This window comes from Podarcis cretensis (assembly GCF_951804945.1).
Source record: "Podarcis cretensis genome assembly, chromosome: 3".
Classification (NCBI taxonomy): domain Eukaryota; kingdom Metazoa; phylum Chordata; class Lepidosauria; order Squamata; family Lacertidae; genus Podarcis; species Podarcis cretensis.
In genome coordinates this window covers 125,179,709-125,200,676 of record NC_137172.1, presented here as the reverse complement: position 1 = coordinate 125,200,676, position 20,968 = coordinate 125,179,709, and the positions used below count along the sequence as shown (strand labels likewise).

The following is a 20,968-nucleotide window of genomic DNA, read 5'->3' as shown; positions in this document are numbered from 1 at the left end:
TGCCGCCGCGTGATTTCTGTTCTCATCCTGAAGCAAAGTTCTTAACCCGAGGTACTATTTCTGGGTTAGCGGAGTCTGTAACCTGAAGCGTTTGTAACCCAAGGTACCACTGTAGTTTCCATGGGGCAGATGGTGGGGCTTCAGTGCCTTGTGTGTAATTAATTCCTTGGCTCATCCCTATGACTGCTGGAAAGTGAATAAATGAGGTAAAATGAGGAAGTGTGTAGATTTGCCCAATTCAAGCCAGTTGCAGAATTTGGTTACTTGGTGCAGAAGTTTGATAACAGTTTTGCATACAGTCTTGGAGGTGACAGAAAATCAGTCCTGGGTTGTTGTGTTCAGTATTCTGTTAGTATCCATTCCTGCTCCAGTAGGATATCCGATAAGAAGTCATCATCGTCTGATTGTCCCAGTGCAAAATCCTGGGCACTATTCATTTGAGTCCTCTGGTGTGGCATGTTTAAAAACCACTCTGTGCAGTACATGGGGACAGGAGAAACTGCCTTTTGCTGAGCTCGGCTGCTGGTTCATCTCTCTCAATACTGGGCTGGCATCAGCTCTCTGGGGTTTCAGAGGGGATAATCCCAGCCCTGCCAAGAGGGACCTTCTTCTGCATGCCGAGCAGGTGCTCTGCTGCTGAGCTACAGCCCACCCTTCTCCATCGCTGCAGTTTGTCCAAGAACATCAAGTGTGTACAGGACTGACTGACTCTTTGGCAGAAAGCCAGCGGTGTTTCATAACAGCCTCCTAGTGTTTTGCTTACAGTACATGTACAGTCAGCAGATTTGCATGACATTTTTCCTGCATAAATTGGGCTTCTAAAAACTATTATTGCATGAATGCCATAAAACTGAAGGAAAGGAAAGCAGTCCCCTTGAGTGCATCTGGCTGGCTGGCTGGGTGGGTGGCTCTTTGTGTTCCCAGACCCTTGTCCCCATTGCCAGGATACTGTAAGTTGTTAGGGGTTCAAATAGACTAATAATCCCTAATTCTTCCCCTCCCTTTTTAACTGACACTCTCAATGTTTCATAAGTCCTGGAATATTGGTACTGTCAGGCTGTTCAGATTCTTGTTTGCAAACTAATACGCTTCTGTGTATCTGGGAGGAGGGGGAAAGGGCCCTAAGTATGCAGAAATGACTGACTTGTTTTGGGTGGTTTTGCTTTGCTTTGCTTCCCAACCACCGAAGTTTGGTATTAAAGGTAAAGGGACCCCTGACCATTAGGTCCAGTCGTGGACGACTCTGGGGTTGCGGCACTCATCTCACTTTACTGACCAAGGGAGCTGGCATACATCTTCTGGGTCATGTGGCCAGCATGACTAAGTCGCTTCTGGCGAACCAGAGCAGCGCACGGAAATGCCGTTTACCTTCCCACCGAAGTGGTACCTATTTATCTACTTGCACTTTGTGCTTTCAAACTGCTAGGTCGGCAGGAGCAGGGACCGAGCAACGGGAGCTCACCCCGTCATGGGGATTCGAACTGCCGACCTTCTGATCGGCAAGCCCTAGGCTCAGTGGTTTAACCCACAGTGCCAGCTGCATCCCTATGGATGCTTGCAACAAAATGCTGCAGTGTGACAAATCCCCCAACAGGAATGCTCCTGTTCAAGCTGCGACCAGTCAAGAGCATTATGGGGGCTTCCCTGCGCCCCACAATTCTGAAAGCTTTCATTCTGTGTCAGAGGGTTTCAACTTTCTTGGGTCCACGGCTCACTTGACCAACGACCTTCTTTCTGCGGGACCCCCGTGGGGTTCAGGAGCCCAGTTAGGTCCCCCCTTGCCTGCAGCACTGGCAGCCCCTCACTCTTTTTCAAACACCCTTCCTTGTGGAGTGTTCCCTCAGCCTCCTCTCCTCTCTCCTCTCCTTGCGATTCTTTTGGGCAGCCACTGCTGCCGCCCCGAATCTCTTGAGGTGCCTCCCAGAGGAGCCTGTAGCCAAGGCTGCTGCAACATGCAGCTGTGGAAGCCTTTGGGAGGCAGAGGAGGGAGGGAAGCAAGGAAACAGGGACAGAGGGCAGTGTTGCCCAAGGCACCCCTAACCATCATGCAAGGCACCCCAGGGTGCCACTGCACAGGGGTTGAAAACCACTGTTCTATGTGATATAACATGTGGAAACCACCAACAGGGGTACACAGGAACCGGGCCACCAACCAGCAGCAAACTCCGACTCCTGAAGACCTTTTGTTGTTGTTTGGTCGTTTAGGCGTGTCTGACTCTTCGTGACCCCCTGGACAACAGCACACCAGGCACTCCTGTCTTCCACTGCCTCCCACAGTTTGGTCAGACTCACGTTTGTAGCTTCGAGAACACTATCCAACCATCTGCAAGGGTCAGAGGGGGCAGGGTTTCTGTTGAGGCAGGTGATTAGCTGTGAGAGGAGTAAGAGCTGTTCGACAGTGGAATTTGCTGCCAAGGAGTGTAGTGGAGTCTCCTTCTTTGGAGGTCTTTAAGCAGAGGCTTGACAACCATATGTCAGGAGTGCTCTGATGGTGTTTCTTTACATTTCTCCCTGTTAAAGTTCATCTTGTTTGTTTTGGCCCAGTTCTCTAATCTGTCAAGGTCGTTTTGAAGTGTGATCCTGTCCTCTGGGGTGTTAGCCACCCCTCCCAGTTTGGTGTCATCTGCAAATTTGATCAGGATGCCCTTGAGTTCATCATCCAAGTCGTTGATAAAGATGTTGAATAAGACCGGGCCCAAGATAGAACCCTGTGGCACCCCACTAGCCACTCTTCTCCAGGATGAAGAGGAACCATTGATGAGCACCCTTTGGGTTCGGTCAGTCAGCCAGTTACAAATCCACTGAGTGGTAGCATAGTCAAGACCGCATTTTACCAGCTTCTTTACAAGAATATCATGGGGCACGTTGTCAAATGCCTTGCTGAAATCAAGGTAGGCTACACCCACTGCGTTCCCTTCATCTACCAGGCTTGTAATTCTGTCAAAAAACGAGATCAGGTTAGTCTGACATGACTTATTTTTCAGAAATCCATGCTGACTATTGGTGATCACAGCATTCTTTTCTAGGTGCTCACAGACTGTTTGCTTAATGATCTGCTCCAGAATCTTCCCTGGTACTGATGTCAGACTGACTGGGCGGTAATTATTTGGGTCCTCTCTTTCCCCCTTTTTGAAAATAGGGACAACATTTGCCCTCCTCCAGTCTGCCGGGACTTCGCCTGTTCTCCAGGAATTCTCAAAGATGACTGCCAGTGGTTCTGAGATCACATCTGCCAGTTCTTTTAATACTCTTGGATGCAGTTCATCTGGCCCTGGAGACTTGAATACATCTAAACTAGCCAAGTATTCTTGTACTATCTCCTTAGTTATTCTGGGCTGTGTTTCCTCTGCTGAATCATTTGCTCCAAATTCTTCAGGTCGGGCATTGTTTTCTTTATCGGAGAAGACCGAGGCAAAGAAGGCATTGAGGAGTTCAGCCCTTTCTGTGTCCCCTGTTTGCATTTCACCATCTTCTCCTCTGAGTGACCCCATGGTTTCTTTGTTCTTCCTTTTGCTACGAACATACCCATAAAAGCCTTTTTTGTTGCTTTTAACCTCTCTAGCAAGCCTGAGTTCATTCTGTGCTTTAGCTTTTCTGACTTTGTGTCTACACGTGCTGGCTATTTGTTTGAATTCCTCTTTGGTGGTTTCCCCCCTTTTCCTTTTTTTGTACACATCCTTTTTTAATCTTAACTCAGTTAAAAGTTCTTTAGATAGCCACCCTGGCTTCTTTAGGCACCTTCCATGTTTCCGTCTCATTGGTATTGCCTGAAGTTGTGCTTTTACTATCTCCCTCTTAACAAACTCCCAGCCATCATGAACTCCCTTTCCTTTTAGTATTACTGTCCATGGGATCTCACCCAGCACTTCCCTAAGTTTTATGAAGTCGGCTTTCTTAAAGTCAAGAAATTGAGTCCTAGTATGCTTGGCTGCTCCTTTCCGCTGTATAGTAAACTTCAGAAGAGCATGATCACTCGCGCCTATTGATCCTTCCACTTCTACCCCACCAGGTCATCAACATTGGTTAGGACCAGATCTAAAATGGCTGTTCCTCTTGTTGCTTCTCCCACTTTCTGGACAACGAAGTTGTCTGCAAGGCCAGTGAGGAATCTGTTTGACCCTATGCTCTTGGCTGAGTTTGACATCCAGCAAATATCCGGGTAATTGAAGTCCCCCATTACTACTATCTCCCTTCCTTTTGCATGCTTGGCCATCTGTTCCAGGAAGGCATCATCTATGTCCTCCGTTTGGCTTGGGGATCTATAGTAAACTCCCACAATGAGGTCACTGTTATTCTTCTCTCCCTTAATTTTGACCCAAATGCTCTCACTTTGGCTTTGAGGTTCTAAATCTTGGATCTCTTCACAGGTATATTCATCAATTACCAGCAGAGCAAGTTGTGGCTTATGCTAGAAAGTAATGGAATTGGGTCATTAATCTCTTTAGTAAGCTGTACTTAAGTCTTTTCAGTCACTTCCACACACATCTTAATAGCTTCAGGGAAGTAAAGCAAGGCCTTTCCTTTGTAAGCTCGCCACGAAAAGTGAACCCATGGAAGGTGTCCCTTTGGTTATGATAACTTCAGACACTTGCAAATATGTCTTTCACAGTATTTCTCCAGTTCAAGCAGTAGCATCAGCTTAGTGGGAAAATGCCAGTTTATTTTATTCCATTTTCCATGAAAGCAATTTCCCCCACATCTTCCTTAGTCAAGGAATTTGCATCTTCTCTGTCTCAAGCACTGGTGGCGCTCAGACTGCAAGGCTGGAACGCAAGCATTCCAGTTCATACATCTTGATTTGAAGGCTCCAGGTGTTAGGGAATAAAGACATATATCCAGTGACTTTGGCACTTGTGCACTTCATTGGCCTCGCTGCCTTGCTATTCTGTGCTCCCACACTCAGAATTCCTAGATCTACTCCCCTCCGTTTAAATTTTATCTTCATCCCAAAGGGAAATTTGTTCCAAACCAGACCCTCATTTCTGCTCTGAGTAAAATTTAGTTGTGTGGACACTGGTTTTAGAGGACAGCATAAAGTGGGCAAAATCAAAACCTGGTAGAATGGAGGGCATGATTGTTGTGGAATTTGGCCTCAAAAGTCAGTGCAAAGGCGCCTGTTTTTGTGCCATTTTTGCAATTTTCGTGTTCTTTTAGGACCGCTTTTGCCGCTTTTAAGGCCCACTTCTGCATGTGTGTGCAGTTGTGTGTGCCTTGAACTCACGTAAATGGCAACTTGCCTGTACCAGTTTCTGGGAGTCACAGCTGGAGAGACTGCTGTTGTGCTTCTGTGCATCTCATAGGTAGCTGGTTGGCTACTGTGAAAACAGGAAGCTGGGGGTTAGATGGGCCCCTCCCTTAATCCATCACATTTGTTCAATGTCCTTATCTACAAGAAATATTCAGCTAAGAAGGTGGCAGTTGTCTAAACTGGGCAAAGAATGTTGCAGTCTCCATTGAGTGTGATGAACATATAACAATAAAAACTGAATGGATCAGTAATACCTGCAAATGATTATTGGTCTTTAAAATTGTCCAGAAATCTAAGTCTTAAAAAACATAAAAAGAAAGGTATTACTCTGGCAAATATGGAGCACTTTCCCTTTTATTTTTCAGTGTTATTGGAACCCAGAGAATTCCTACTTAGAACACAAAGTATCCTTCTATAACACAGCTGGCCCAATCCGCATCTGTATGGCCTGGCTGTAGAAAAATGTTCCTTCAAGGACAAAGTGCTTTTCAGATTTGAGGTGCATTTTACAATGAGCACAGTTGCACTGGCTCTTCAGACAGCATCTTCAGCCATGCTTGTTCTCAGAGGCATCGATGATGAAATGTAGGTTAAAGCAGGATTAGCCTTCTAGACTTCTGTGAAATCTGGATCACCAAAGGCAGCACAACCACCCCCCCCCTCTCTCTCTGTGTGTGTGTCTGTCTGTCTGTCTGTCTGTCTGTCTGTCTGTCAGTGGTTCTGGTGGGATTTAGCAGCTAGCAGGTGCAGTTTCGGATATCTGTAATGCAAAGTGACCGTTTCTTGAAACTTAAACTATACACTATCTTCTTGAGCTTGCCCTATTAGGAAAGGGAAGGGAATTTAGTTGAGGACAAATGCAGTTTTGGAAAAGACTCAAGAAATTATGCAAAGAGATTCTTTTTTTGCAGAAAATGTTCAATTGTAGTCTATTTCCATGAAAAGTCAATTTCTACAAATGCACAAGACAATGAATTGAAGCAACCATGGTGAAACTGGGACATTTCAAAGTCTTGTGGCATCCGAATGACTTAACACATTTGTTGCAGCAGAAGCTTCCTGAACTGCAGTCCGCTTCATCAAATCACGAAGTTTTAGCATGTGTATATACAGGTGAAACTTGGAAAATTAGAATATCATGGAAAAGTTCATTTATTTCAGTAATTCAACTTAAAAGGTGAAACTAATATATGAGATAGACTCATGACATGCAAAGCGAGATATGTCAAGCCTTTATTTGTTATAATTGTGATGATCATGGCGTATAGCTGATGAAAACCCCAAATTAACAATCTCAGAAAATTAGAATATTAAATGAAATCAGCAAAACAAGGGCTGCAAATAGAGCAATATTGGACCTCTGAGAAGTAGAAGCATGCATATGTACTCAGTGGCCACTGGGCAACCTGGCTGTAGTTGTTATGCAGGTGCTATAATTAATACAACACTTTCCATTTACACAGCTCTTTATCTCACCTGGCCACAACCTTGTAAGGTAGGGCAGCAGGATTACCATGTGGACTAAGGCTGAAAGAATAGTGACTGGCCCAAGACCATCTATTGGGTTTGTGACAAATGCGAGATTTGAATGGAAGCGAGTTGAGTCCCACTTGATCATTTCACTTCCCCAGCTCTGCATGTGGTTGGAAATTTGAGCTTCTAATCTGCTCTTTGGCTACAGAATCCACCCACCTCTGGTGAAAATAAAGGAAGGGGTCAGGTATGCCCCTGGGAGAAATTCTGGCAGACTAGACACCTACCATTTTGATGTTGGCACTGATAAGGAAAAGTTCTGGGGTGAGAGACTACTCAACAGCCCAGCTTGTCGGGGTACAAGTCCCCCACGGTCCATGCGGTCAGTAAAAGAAGGAAATTCTAGTCAAACAGTGGTCAGTAGATCATGATCTTTATTCTTGCTCAGCAGGTCCCCACCAGGAGTAAGGAACCCCGAGCATGGGGCAACATTGACTTTTAAAACTTCCCACAATATCCCAGAATACAGTTCATACAGCATCATTGATACATCATCATTACATCCCTGACATGTCACCAAAGGGGAGGGGTAGACAGAGGTTACACTAGTTCAACCTTGGCAAACATGTCTAGACGAGACCTTGGTACAAGATTAGCATAGGCAAAACATGTCCAGGCGCCTCTCATGGGTTTGTTTTTGTTCGCATTTTTTATTATGTGTTTCGTGTTTTTTATCTTGTATTTTTTATGTTGTGAACTGCCCTGAGATCTATGGATAAAGGGTGGTGTACAAATTTAATAAATACATAAATAAAAATATTTTTAAAATACAGGATTTTAGCAGAGAATTGCATGACTGGGATCTGAAGGCTGCCTAGAAGGAGACACACAGAGTCTGGAGAGTCGTGGTGGATTATACTGGGTTCATGGAGATATTTTATTAGCAGTCATGGGAGCTAATTGGCTTGAGTAACTGAGGGTAACAGTATCTGCTCTCCTGGGCGTCCTCTTCTGTCCTCCTATGACCCCTTTTCATTTCCCGTTTCCCCCTGTCTCTCCCTTCCCTGCCAGTGCCAGCTGCTCCTGACACATTGCACAGAGGCAGCCCTTTCTTTGGGAAGGGCCAGGAAGCTCTGGGGCCCAGATGCTCCATGCTGCCATTTAGGAAAGCCACAGTGCTGAGAAGCAGTTTAGGAACCTGCTTCTGAGCCCAGTGGAGATTCGGCCGACTGCTTGAACGAATGGCTCAGAATGTGTTTTTATTGCCGTTAAACCTTCTCAGTTTAACAGCAATGACTTCTGTATATTGATGATTCTGACTGTGGAATATTTACTCATTTTGCGTCTCGTGTTTGGGCCATGTATTGAGGCCTTTTTACTGGTGGTTAGCAATATTAATCTCTCTTGACTTAAACTGCCAGGAATGCCACAGCTACGAATGTTGGGTTGATCAAAAAAGTAGCAAGCTATCTCTAGTTAGCAAAGCAGTAAGTATTTGGATGTTTGCGAGACCTAGCACCCTTGACGGAATGCTTGTGAGCTGGAGGGAGGCAAGCAAGTCCTGTGCTCACCTTGGTCCAAAATAAAAAAAATTCCGTCCAGTAGCACCTTAGAGACCAACTAAGTTTGTTATTGGTATGAGCTTTCGTGTGCATGCACACTTCTTCAGATACACGAAAGCTCATACCAATAACAAACTTAGTTGGTCTCTAAGGTGCTACTGGACGGAATTTTTTTATTTTGTTTCAACTACAGCAGACCAACACAGCTACCTACCTGTAACTAGAACTATGGAAGGCATCACCTCGGTCCAGTGAGTCGCACCACTGAAAGGCCCTTCTGCTGACTCTGGGGAATGGAACGGAGGCGGGCAGATACTCCCTGAGCCCAAGTAGAGCAGAGTTTTCTCCTGGGAATGCAACCCGGGGCTCAAATGTCATTCTCCCCAGTGGAAATGACGTGGATAATGTTAATTTCCACCTGGGGCTCTGTGACTAGTGGTCCTGGCAGGAAAAGGCGCTCCCCCAGTATCTGCTGAGGAGACCTGCTGCTCTCTTCCCTGCCCCGTGGCAGTTCCTGGAGCTTAGGGAAGGGACAGGCAGCAGAATACAGTGGTACCTTGGGTTACAAACACCTCAGGTTACAGACTCCGCTAACCCAGAAATAGTACCTTGGGTTAAGAACTTTGCTTCAGGATGAGAACAGAAATCATGCGGCAGCGGGAGGCCCCATTAGCTAAAGTGGTGCCTCAGGTTAAAAACGGTTTCAGGTTGAGAACGGACCGCTGGAACGAATTAAGTTTGTAACCAGAGGTACCACTGTACTAGGCTTTGGGAGCAGTCCTTGAACTTTGTGTGACTGTTTTGTTTGAACGCTGGCAAATAAATGGACCCTTTTGGGGTGAGCAGTTCAGTTGCTTGTGCGTTCCTATTTCCAGCGAGGAAGGCAGTAGCTATTTGGCCGAAATGCATTTTTAAGGCTTTGATCATGATTGAGCCTGAGCAAGTGGCTTTTCTTCTTGGTTTAATACAATTCTAATTCCTATTAATTCTCTTTCCTTGCCATATTCAAATATATGTACAGGCCGTAGCTCAGAAGCAAAGCACATATCTGACGCCGACATCCATTGTCCCCAACACCTTCCATTAAAAACATCTCTGGTTGCATGGCTGGAGGTACATGTGGCCGCAGGAACATTTTAGCTTCTGCCTTTGGCATTGTCTCTGAGCATGGCTTCTCTCTCACACAGTGTTCTGCATTCTGTAACAGGTAAAGACACTGTAGCCTAGCACCTTCTTTAGCATGCTAATTTCCTACCCACAAAGGGAATTTCCAATAGGATGAGCCCCTCCTGCGATCTGGTCCACCTCATTCTGCTGCCTCCTAGCCTCCATTACGTGTGCTCAAGCACAAAACCATGCACAAGGGCGCTCATTCAAAGGGAGAAGAAGAGAAGAGGACGGAGCTACTAATCATCTAAGCTACCAAATATCAAAGCCCAAACAGCTGCTGTGTAGGAAACTTGTTTCTGCTTCCCTCTTTTTGCATGTGGAACCTGCACGTGCTCAGCTGAGTTCACTTGAGTTTTAAGACATTTTTACATGAATGCTGCTTTGTTCAAATTGAGAATTGAATTGGCTAGCTGAGCACTCTGTGTGTGCATGTGTTTATTCTCCTTTTGTTCTTGGGAACCCTCCCCCCCCTTTAAAGCAAGGCTCTGTGGGTGAGTCAGCGTTCAGCCATGGCTGCAATAGACTTGCTCTTGATGTCAGAGCATTAGGCAGGATGCTGGCAATGCACAGAGGGTCCTAAGAGGCTCTTTGCCCATCTAGTGGTTAAATAGTTCAGTTTTACTCCCCCCCCCCCACGCACTTTTACTGTGTCCACTTCTTTAAAAAATCACTTAAAAGTATATTTCTTTAAAAGCCCCATTGGATGTTCAGGTTCCAAAAGAACATTCTCAAACCGGAAAATCACTTCTGGGTTTACAGTGTTTGGGAGCCAAAATGTCCGAGTTTCAGGGCGTTTGACAACCAAGGTATGACTGTATCTTCTTGGGGAAAGGGCAGCCTCTTCTTACTATTCAACACAGGCACTTTTGCCTGCGTGAGTGTTGGGAGGGCCGCTCCCTCTCTTGTCAATTCCATCTGGCCCAGGGGGCGGGGCCTGCACTTACCACTACAGTTTAGAGGCCTGAGCAGCTACCTGCAGCAAGGGACAAAATGGTTTTAAATGTTTTAAGCGCTTTTAATTTGCAGCACCTTAAATGGTGGTGGTTGTTTTTTATAATATTATTTTATTTTATTATTTTATTTTTGCTTGGGGTGGGATAAGCATTTAGTCAGCGTGGGGAGTAGTTTAATTTGAGCACTATTGTTTTTTGCTTTGTTTTTATTTTATTATTCTGTTAAGTTATTATATAGTTCGTACTTTGCTTTTTAAGGGGAAAGGGTCAGGGCTGCCTGGGAGCGGGCCTCAGCCAATAGAATGGCTGCGGCAGGTTCCACAGGGGGGGGGGGATGTATTGGGACACCCGATCTCAGTGATCATGGGCAGGAGGAGGAGTTATGCTAAGACCAGACCATGTCATTACCGAGGAGGCAGGTTTAGTCGTTGTTTGAGGACTATTCCTGCCTCCGGGTCTGGTCCTGACCAGAAGGATACAGGAATCAGCAAGGGAAACCCACATGACCTGAAGGTGTTGCTGTGTAATGCCAGGTCAATGATAAATAAGACCACTGCCATCCACGACCTGATTGTGGATGGAGGATTTGACCTGGCATGTGTGACAGAGACCTGGTTGGATGAGGCAGATGGGCCTGTTCTTGCCGCTGCTTGCCCACCAGGTTTCTCTTACGCACAGCAACCCAGGTCATGTGGGCGGGGAGGGGGGGTTGCAGTGATTTTTAGGAAGTCATTAGTCTGCACCAGGCGTCCTATTGGGAAGACCCAGTTTTCTGAGTGCATGTTCTGGAAGTTGGGCAATAGGGGCAGTACAGGATTCCTTTTGGTGTACCGACCTCCCCGCTGCACCAAGGATTCCCTGCCCGAGCTGCTTCAGGTCATGGCGGATGTTCTCCTGGAGACACCTAGCTTGGTCGTCCTAGGGGATTTTAACATTCATGCTGACATGACCTTACAAGGGGCTGCTCGGGACTTCGTGGAAAACATGGCCTCCATGGGGCTGTCCCTGAATAAGTTTGGCCCAACTCATAGCCGCGGACATGCCTTAGACTTGGTGTTTACCTCTATGGATGTTGGTGATCTGACACTAACTAAAAGCGAAACAAAAGAAGTGCCATGGTCAGATCACTTCCTGGTTCAACTGGACTTCTCCGCAACCCTTCCCCTCTGCAGGGAGGTGGGACCGATTCGGATGGTCCGACCCCGCCACTTAATGGATCCAATTGGTTTTCAGAGAGTGGTAGGGGATGTTTTATCCCAAGCTGATGGCCTTTCAGCTGATTCCCTGGTGGCACGCTGGAATGCGGAGTTAACCAGGGCTATTGACTGTCTGGCTCTGAAGCGCCCTCTCCAATTGCATGGAGCCCGGACAGCCCTGTGGTTTTCCCGGAGCTGAGGGTGACGAAACAATCGTTGAGACGGCTAGAATGCCGGTGGCGGAAAACTCATTCTGAATCAAACCGGACACGGGCTAGAGCTCAACGTCGAGCCTACCAAGTGGCAATGGTGACGGTGAAGAGGGCCTTCTTCGCTGCCTGTATTGCATCTGCAGAAAACAGCAGCAGGAGACTTTTTCAGGTGGTTCGCAATCTATCGGAACCACCTGTACCATCAGGGCCTGGTAGGGACCCCAAGATCTCCTGCAATGCCTTTGCAAAGTTTTTTGCAGATAAAGTCGCTCAGATTCAGAAGGAGGTAGACTCCACCGTGGGAGCAGGGCCAGGGCGGGAGAGTGCTAGAGTTCTGTCTGGTCCTGTTACATGGGATCAGTTCCAATCTGTTGCCTCCAAGGATGTGGACAGGCTGCTTGGACAAGTGAAACCGACCACCTGTCTCCTTGATCATACTGCAATGCGCTCTACGTAGGGCTACCTTTGAAGGTGACTCGGAAACTGCAATTAATCCAGAATGCGGCAGCTAGACTGATGACTGGGAGTGGCCGCCGGGACCACAACACCGGTTCTGAGAGATCTGCATTGGCTCCCAGTACATTTCCGAGCACGATTCAAAGTGTTGGTGCTGACCTTTAAAGCCCTAAACGGCCTCGGTCCAGTATACCTGAAGGAGCGTCTCCACCCCCATCGTTCAGCCTGGACACTGAGGTCCAGCTCCGAGGGCCTTCTGGCAGTTCCCTCATTGCGAGAAGCAAGGTTACAGGGAACCAGGCAGAGGGCCTTCTCGGTAGTGGCACCCACCCTGTGGAACGCCCTCCCACCAGATGTCAAAGAGAAAAACAACTACCTGACATTCAGAAGACATCTTAAGGCAGCCCTGTTTAGGGAAGTTTTTAATATGTAACGCTGTACTGTTTTTAACACTTGATTGGGAGCCGCCCAGAGTGGCTGGGGAAACTCAGCCAGATGGGCAGGGTATAAATAATAAATTATTATTATTATTATTATTATTATTATTATTATTATGCAAGTTACTGATGCCTCAAAGCCATTTATTAGTTTTAGTGTTTAACGGAAACCCAAATGAGTAACTGTACATTCAAAAGTAATTGTTATAAACTCCTATAAGATGGCATGCAGTTTCATAGTGCAATGAAACCAGAGCTTTTGCCCTCCTGAAGAGCGTCAAGCAACTGCCTCAGGCAGCAGCAACAGACAAGGCAACAGGAAGGGAGCTTCAGAAAGCAGAGGGTTGTCTGTTGCTCCCTCCCCTAGCCTGGCAGAGTGGCAAGAAGCCCTTGCAGAGTCCGGCCCCGAGCCCCTCGCCCCGCATGCTCAGCAGGGAAGCTTTGCAAGGGGTTCTCCTTAAGGTTGTTCCACCCAGCTGTGAAAGTTAGACCGTGGGGTGCAGAGAAGGACCTGGCCCACCAGCCAGAAGGGTTCTCCACTCCTGCTCAAAACCAGCATTTATTGGCCTGCGATTTTAAACCTGAGTGAGAGGGAACCTGCACTGGCTCATCTTGTGTGTGTGCTCAGCCCTGTTGCTGCAACTGCTTCATCATGAGGATCAATTGAGGCATCTAATCATAGCCTGCATTTTTATTGAGGATTGATCAGGGCCTGTATTTTAAAATGAGCTTAAAGATTTTCAAATGTTCATGCCAGGCAGAAGACCAGCTGCCTAAGAACCTTGGCAAGATGTTTATTCTCCTGGACAAGGGGGCCCCCTGATTTATAGCAGAAAACAATTCTCAAAGTCGTAAAAAGGGAATTACAGGCTGACAGCCAAGGTTACACTGACCCTACATATTACAGAAGATAAAAAAAGAGATAAACATAATTAAGAGTGAGTAAATAGTAAAATATGGGACGCAGGTGGCGCTGTGGGTTAAAGCCTCAGCGCCTAGGACTTGCCGATTGAAAGGTCGGCGGTTCGAATCCCCGCGGCGGGGTGCGCTCCCGCTGCTCGGTCCCAGCGCCTGCCAACCTAGCAGTTCGAAAGCACCTCCGGGTGCAAGTAGATAAATAGGGACCGCTTACCAGCGGGAAGGTAAACGGCGTTTCCGTGTGCGGCTCTGGCTCGCCAGAGCAGCGATGTCACTCTGGCCACGTGACCCGGAAGTGTCTCCGGACAGCGCTGGCCCCTGGCCTCTTAAGTGAGATGGGCGCACAACCCCAGAGTCTGTCAAGACTGGCCCGTACGGGCAGGGGTACCTTTACCTTTACCTTTACCTAAATAGTAAAATAAAACCATGTGCCTCCCATTCAACTTGAGCCATATTTTCCTAAGGTTCAAAGGTCAAGAGCAATGGAAAAGCATCCAGCTGGCAGAAAGGAAGAGAGTATTTTGGGAAGTCTTTTTCTAAAGTTGTTTCTTTCTTAAACTGAGATCCTTTTAAGATTTCTTTTCCTTTTAAAAGGTTATTTATGTTATGTATTAAATATATTGGCTTAAATGTAATTATGCAAAGGAATTAGAAACTAAGAAATGTTAAATCCTTATGCTAGATTCTTATTTCATATAGTTGGAAGAGATCACAGGGGCCATCAGCCACCAGCCCAGCCCCCCCTGCCAAGCAGGAAACATTAGAGCACACATATGGTTGTCAGGCCTTTGTTTAAAAGACCTTCAAGAGAAGGAGATCTTTCAATGATGATGTGAACTCAAGATCCTTGACATCTGTTTAAGATAAAAATTTGAGATTAAACCATTTGTTTTGGAGGGCAATAGGGCGAGGTGAGCTGGTAATTAAGGTTCCTTGTTGAGACACATGTAAGATATATTACTACTTATTTGTCATTTATAGATAGAAGAATATATATCTTTTTGTTTCCCATAAAAGGACAAGAGGAAATGGGTGTATCTTTTGTGATTGGTTCTAGCAAACAGCCAATAGGAATTTCAACCAGGCTGATTGGACAGAGGCAGCCACAGGAGGAGCAAGGGGGCTGGATTAAGGAAATATAAGTGCTGGCCAGAATGGCAGGAGGCCAGGCCAGAGCTTGGTAACCATATACCACTGTGCCTCATATTTATTTGTCTGACAAATAAATTATTATTTTAATTTCTCTATTGCTGCGTTGAATATTTCATTCCAGCTAAGCGTTAACCACAAGCAGGGTGCTACACAATCATTGCATTTTTTCTGTCCCTGAATGAACAACACCCCCCCCCCCAAAAAAAAAAAGGTACAGGAAAGATTGGCAATGTCCTGCTCCTTTTATTGGCCTCACACTCAGTTGTGGAGTGGGGAATTTCTTTAGCTAATAAGCTTTTCATGTTAATGCCGAATAATTCTCTGCAAGCGGGTTGTTTTAAGTTCCCCTAGAAGTGGATTGGCTGATGGTTCTTCTCAGCCCTCCAGAGTGTGACCTCTTTCACTGCAGAGATGCAGTACTGCTGACTCCTCATGTCCGATGCATTTTGCGTCCTTGTCTTTCAGCTTGAAGTTGACAAATCGGCTCTTCCTGCAAATCCTGCTCCTGTAAGTCCTAGCCCAGCTCCAAAGCCAGATGCAGCCATTATCCCCGTGGATCCATCTCCCTTGGAGAAGAACAAGTGCTTTTTTGTGGATGAGTCAGAACCGCTTCTGCGTTGTGATTCAACCTCCAGTGGCTGCTCTGCTCTGAGCCGAACAGGCTCCTTTATTACCAAAGGTACTGAATTTTGCCAGTCTGAAATCTCATCTCATGCTTTAGTGTTTTTTGTCAGACTTCAGAGTAAATGGAACAACAGTAACGTATTAGCAATGCAGACTTATATTTTGTTGCCCAAAATACAGCAGTGTGTGTTTCTAAACATTCCTTTTGATGATCATCACCCATAAGGCAAGTTATCTACAAAGATGTTATCTACAAAGCAGCTTTGTTGTTGTTTTTATGCCATGCCAAACATTTTAAAATAACTGCAATTGTTAGTTCCATTTTTTCCTGTCATTGCTCAAGGTGCAAAGGGAACATACACAATTCCCTCCCACTACTTTATCCTCACAAACCTGTATGGCCCAGGTGGGTCATCTGGGATACCATTTTCCATAAGCCAGGCAAGAGGATGATGAGCTTCCATGATAGAGGTGTTTGGAAGAACCTTCGCCACAAAAATGCTGGAATCTGAGCTTATAGGAAAACAGGATAGAAATAAGAAGCTCAGGGTCTTGCAAACAGGCCCTTAAGTGGGCAGGAAGCGGATTCCACATGAAGCAGATATGGATGGATTAATGAGCAGCATTTGCATAGCAAGTTTAGGGATGGGGTGCGCTGATTTGCTGCAAGAATGCAGATTTCCCTGTTGGGTTGGATCCAGACTTGTTATTCCAGGCTGGAGGGGTTTGGGATGAAGTGGAGGTGTCTTTCCATTCAGTTCTTCTTGGTTGTGCCGTTGGAGGTTTTACTGTTTCATCCTTAGTCTCTGTTAGGTACTTGCAGCTACCAGGCTGCCCTTAGGACTCTGGGATAAGCAAGAAGTGGGTGGTCTCCATTTTTCAAAACATTAAGCTCATCTGTTGCTGCAGTCTCTGTTACACACAGATTTCTGGTTAGGCAGAAAGCAGGTGCAAAGAGAAATATGGCAGTCTTAATAGTATAGAAGAATTTCCTTTGATCAAACAGTGTCTGCTCTAAGCACGCTGAGAGCCTGGATCCAACCTCAGGAGTGTAACTTATAGTTTGGCTCTGTGTTGAGGCTTCCGTTTGCAGCTGCAGAGGTTGCTGTGGCCAAGGGACTTCTGGCAAATCCCGGGTTAATAGCAAAACGCCCTCTTTCTTTCCACAGAAAAGAAGGATACTGTGCTACGACAGGTGCGCTTGGACCCCTGTGACCTGCAGCCCATCTTTGACGACATGCTTCACATACTGAACCCAGAAGAGCTGCATGCCATTGAAGAGATCCCACAGGCAGAAGATAAGCTGGACAGGCTTTTCGAAATTGCTGGTGTCAAGAGCCAGGAAGCAAGCCAGACTCTCCTGGATTCGGTCTATAGCCACCTGCCTGATTTGCTCTAGACTGGCTCACCAAATGATTGCACGCTGCACACATATTCTGGCTGTTACTTGCGCTCGCTTGGCGCCTGTTAAAGACAACATGCTGGCAGGATATTTTGTAGAACTTGTGGCCAGTATTTTCTTCTAGGTTTTGCTTTTTTCTTCCTTGCCAGAGGAGGGAGGGACAAGGTGCCCCCTTTCATGTTTATTATCTGAATTAAAAGGTCTTGTTTCCCCCTCTTAATTACAATATTTTAACCTGTCATTCTAACCACTTAAAAACAACAACCACAGATATTCTTTTCAATTTTATCTGTTGAATTTGGACCGGCTTCATCTACTCTCATCAGTTAGGGGTGTTTTTTGTTCTGCTTTTGATGTTTTATGTGTGGTGTTTTTTTTAACTCCAACTTGAAATATATTTTTTTTTTCTCATGGCAGGTATTTTTAATTCTTGTTTACTGCCCTGCTCATAACTGGAGGCTTATGTGAAAAACGGTTGTCAGTTTGATCAGCTTTTCTTAAGACAATATAAAGAAAAAGCACCTGCACAGCTGGATGATTCCAATTGTTGATGTTTTACGAGCTCCTTGTATGGTTTCCAAGTGGACAAAGCAGATATTGGTGGGTGACTCCTCCAAAACATGTTACGTGTAATTTCTCCAGCCTTCAAGATAATGACATTTTGGCCTGCAGATGAATGTAATTCTGTCCACTCAGCTCAAGAGGAGTACTTTGCCTTGTCATTTTAGGATTTCAGTGGGCTTGGTAATTTGGGTCATTTTTGGAGTAGCACCTGGAGCTGGACTCTGGAAGGTAAACAAGACCCTGGCAGGGCCACATTTCTCATTCTACAAGACTTCTTGATTTGTGCTTCAAATTTTTGTCTTTTTGTGTGTGTGTTTTTTTTAAAAATCTATACGGATGTGGCCAATAGGTTTCAAATACCTCACTTGGTCTTTGCATTTCCCCCCTCCACACAGACATCACTTTTTATTAAAAATGCTGCATTGTAAGAAATCTGCCTCTATTATATTTGCAACTACTATGCCAGTAATAAACCAGTCCATGGTAATGTTTACTTTGGAGAGGATGTTGCAAGGTGGAATGTCCTACCTTGCATGGGGAGGGGAAGGAGAGGATGACATTGAAAGAAACTTGCCTTCTGGTATACTAATTTATTAATAAATAGGTGTTTGCTATGTGATGATGTTTCTGTCTTAACCGCCATCCTTTGTTGGATACCTTGAATCATAGAATCATAGTTGGAAGAGACCACAAGGGCCATCGAGTCCAACCCCCTGCCAAGCAGGAAACACCATCAGAGCACTCCTGACATACGGTTGTCAAGCCTCTGCTTAAAGACCTCCAAAGAAGGAGACTCCACCACACTCCTTGGCAGCAAATTCCACTGTCAAACAGCTCTTACTGTCAGGAAGTTCTTCCTAATGTTTAGGTGGAATCTTCTTTCTTGTAGTTTGGAACCATTGCTCCGTGTCCGCTTCTCTGGAGCAGCAGAAAACAACCTTTCTCCCTCCTCTATGTGACATCCTTTTATATATTTGAACATGGCTATCATATTACCCCTTAACCTCCTCTTCTCCAGGCTAAACATGCCCAGCTCCCTCAGCCGTTCCTCATTGAAAACAGAGTTCTCAATGCAGTGGCTGAGATTTGAATGAGTAAGTGTCCTGTCCCCCCCCCCCCCACTTGTCCAGTCTTGAGACTGCAATTCTGTACTCACTTACCAAGCTGCTTTAGATCCTTTGGGAAATGTTTCTGCCGTGCCTTGAAGTCTTTCTACATCTTCAACCATGAATGAGTTCAGGTATCCATTAAAAACACCAAATACCTGTTTTGCCTTAAACTAGTTGAATTTGGTTTGAGCAGTTACATTCCTTGTGCTGCTAATCATGGCAAGGAAACCAGAAATATTTTGTGTCGCTGGAGGTTCTGCTAATGGGCTTAAAGGATGTTGCAATCCTTGAACAAAGAGCAGAGTGAGCACAACTGGAAGGAATGTGGAGGCAAAGTCTCTGTATTGTTTCCTGTGTCTAAGTCACAGCGATCTTTCGGCAGGCTTCCTTGGCTACCAAGCCAGCAGCCTCATTTCCCCACGCTTCTGTCCTGGCCCTGCATATCCAGCAGGAAAACACAGCTTTTCCTGCACTTTCTAAAATAAAGGTATTCCCTGACATACTCCGCAAGAGTATTAATTAAAGGGGCAAGCATGCTCTAAATTAATTTTGCCACCAATGGGAAGCTAAGAGTTGCCAGGTGTGTCTGTCTGCTTTAGACACTGCCTTTTGCAGTCCTAGTGAATTCCTCTTCAGTGGATGTAAAAAGACTTGGTTGGTGTATCAGAAGTGAAGAGTCGTTGGGGGGGAGGGGGGGATGTCCAGAGAGAACCTGAGACCCCAAGAGGCATTTTCTGGGTTACATTGACAACCTAGCTATACCCTTCTGATCAAGTTACTGTGGAGTACAGTATACTCAAAACATCAATTTTTGTGGAATCAGCTCAATTTTAAATCTAAAGTGACACTACGTGTGGATGCAAAAGCAACTTTCCACTGACTTTGCAGAATGAAACATTTGTAACTGTTGCATTCATCTCAGAGATCCTTTGCAGCATTCCAATAAGCATTTATAATCTAATCTGTGAACTAATGATTTCCTCCAGCAACACAGTATAGGAGATGCCAAGAATCTCAGAGGTAGGAGTCTAAAGATAGACTCCAAAAAGCATTGCCATTCAGTGCTAGCAGAAAAGTATTATCTGAACAGCAAAACTCATAATGGCAAAAATTCATCTGACCCTGTTAATTGAGCTGACATAAATCCTACTTATAAATCCTACTATCAGCCTCCCTCTTGCACAAAAAGGCTGCCTCTCTATTTTCTAATCAGAATAACCCATGAAATTAATTTGGCATGAGCATGTTGACTAAGCAATGGGATACTATAGACCAGGGCCTCTCTAGCTGTTGTAAGCGCACTTGGAACTGGTCCTCATATATATATAATTTATATAATGCCACCCATAAAGGGGTTGCCAAGTAGGTCATCTCCAAGACTACCCATGAAAGGGTATTAGCAGAAGGAGACACTTGCACCTCTGGGCACCTACAAAATTGCCAGTTAGAATATAAACTAGATAACTTTATAGCGCCCATTGGCTTTAATTTGGATTTTGACCAATTGATCACCTAGCCAGAAATTCTGATATGGATGATTCAGGCCTACTAATAAACTATTCATCTGCATGCATGGCTATTTTAAATTCCACTCATTCATGTACAAAACCATCAGCCTGTCTTTAGTGCCTAACTGCACATCCCAATGGATATAAACCTAATGCAAATAGCAGCCCTTACATCTCTAAACCAGGCAAGAGAAAGCCATTTGGCCTCATCAGTGATTTAGTCCAGGGTACAAGTACAATGGGGACGCAAGTGGCGCTGTGGGTTAAACCACAGAGCCTAGGACTTGCCGATCAGAAGGTCAGCTGTTTGAATCCCCGTGACGGGGTGAGCTCCCGTTGCTCGGTCCCTGCTCCTGCCAACCTAGCAGTTCGAAAGCACGTCAGAGTGCAAGTAGGTAAATAGGTACTGCTCCGGCGGTAAGGTAAACGGCGTTTCCGTGCGCTGCTTTGGTTCACCAGAAGCGGCTTAGTCATGCTGGCCACACGACCCGGAAGCTGTACGCTGGCTCCCTTGGCCAATAAAGCGAGATGAGCGCCGCAATCCCAGAGTCGGTCATGACTGGACCTATTGGTCAGGGGTACCTTTACCTTTACAAGTACAGTGGTACCTCGGGTTACATACGCTTCAGCTTACAGACTCCTCTAACCCAGAAATAGTACCTCGGGTTAAGAACTTTGCTTCAGGATGAGAACAGAAATCATGCGGCGGCAGCATGGCAGCAGCAGGAGGCCCCACTAGCTAAAGTGCTTCAAGTTAAGAACGGACCTCTAGAACTTAATTAAGTACGTAACCAGAGGTAAAAGGTAAAGGTACCCTTGCCCGTACGGGCCAGTCGTGTCCGACTCTAGGGTTGTGCGCCCATCTCAAGAGGCCGGGAGCCAGCGCTGTCTGAAGACACTTCCGGGTCACGTGGCCAGCATGACGCTGCTCTGGCGAGCCAGCACCAGTGCAGCACACGGAAACGCCGTTTACCTTCCCGCTAT

The 20,968-nt window shown here is 45.8% G+C and overlaps 1 protein-coding gene across 2 annotated transcripts in view; it reads left to right on the top strand.

Annotated features, from left to right (window-relative positions):
• The window catches only part of TNFRSF21 (TNF receptor superfamily member 21), a 47,339-nt gene extending 29,353 nt beyond the window's left edge, over positions 1–17,986 (top strand). For both annotated transcript variants that reach the window (XM_079969869.1, XM_079969870.1), the window contains 2 exons: positions 15,243–15,456; positions 16,571–17,986. In XM_079969869.1, coding sequence (XP_079825995.1) covers positions 15,243–15,456; positions 16,571–16,800 — 444 coding nt within the window. In that variant the 3' untranslated portion in view covers positions 16,801–17,986. The remainder of the gene's footprint in view (positions 1–15,242; positions 15,457–16,570) is intronic.
• The last annotated feature ends 2,982 nt before the right edge of the window (positions 17,987–20,968 follow it).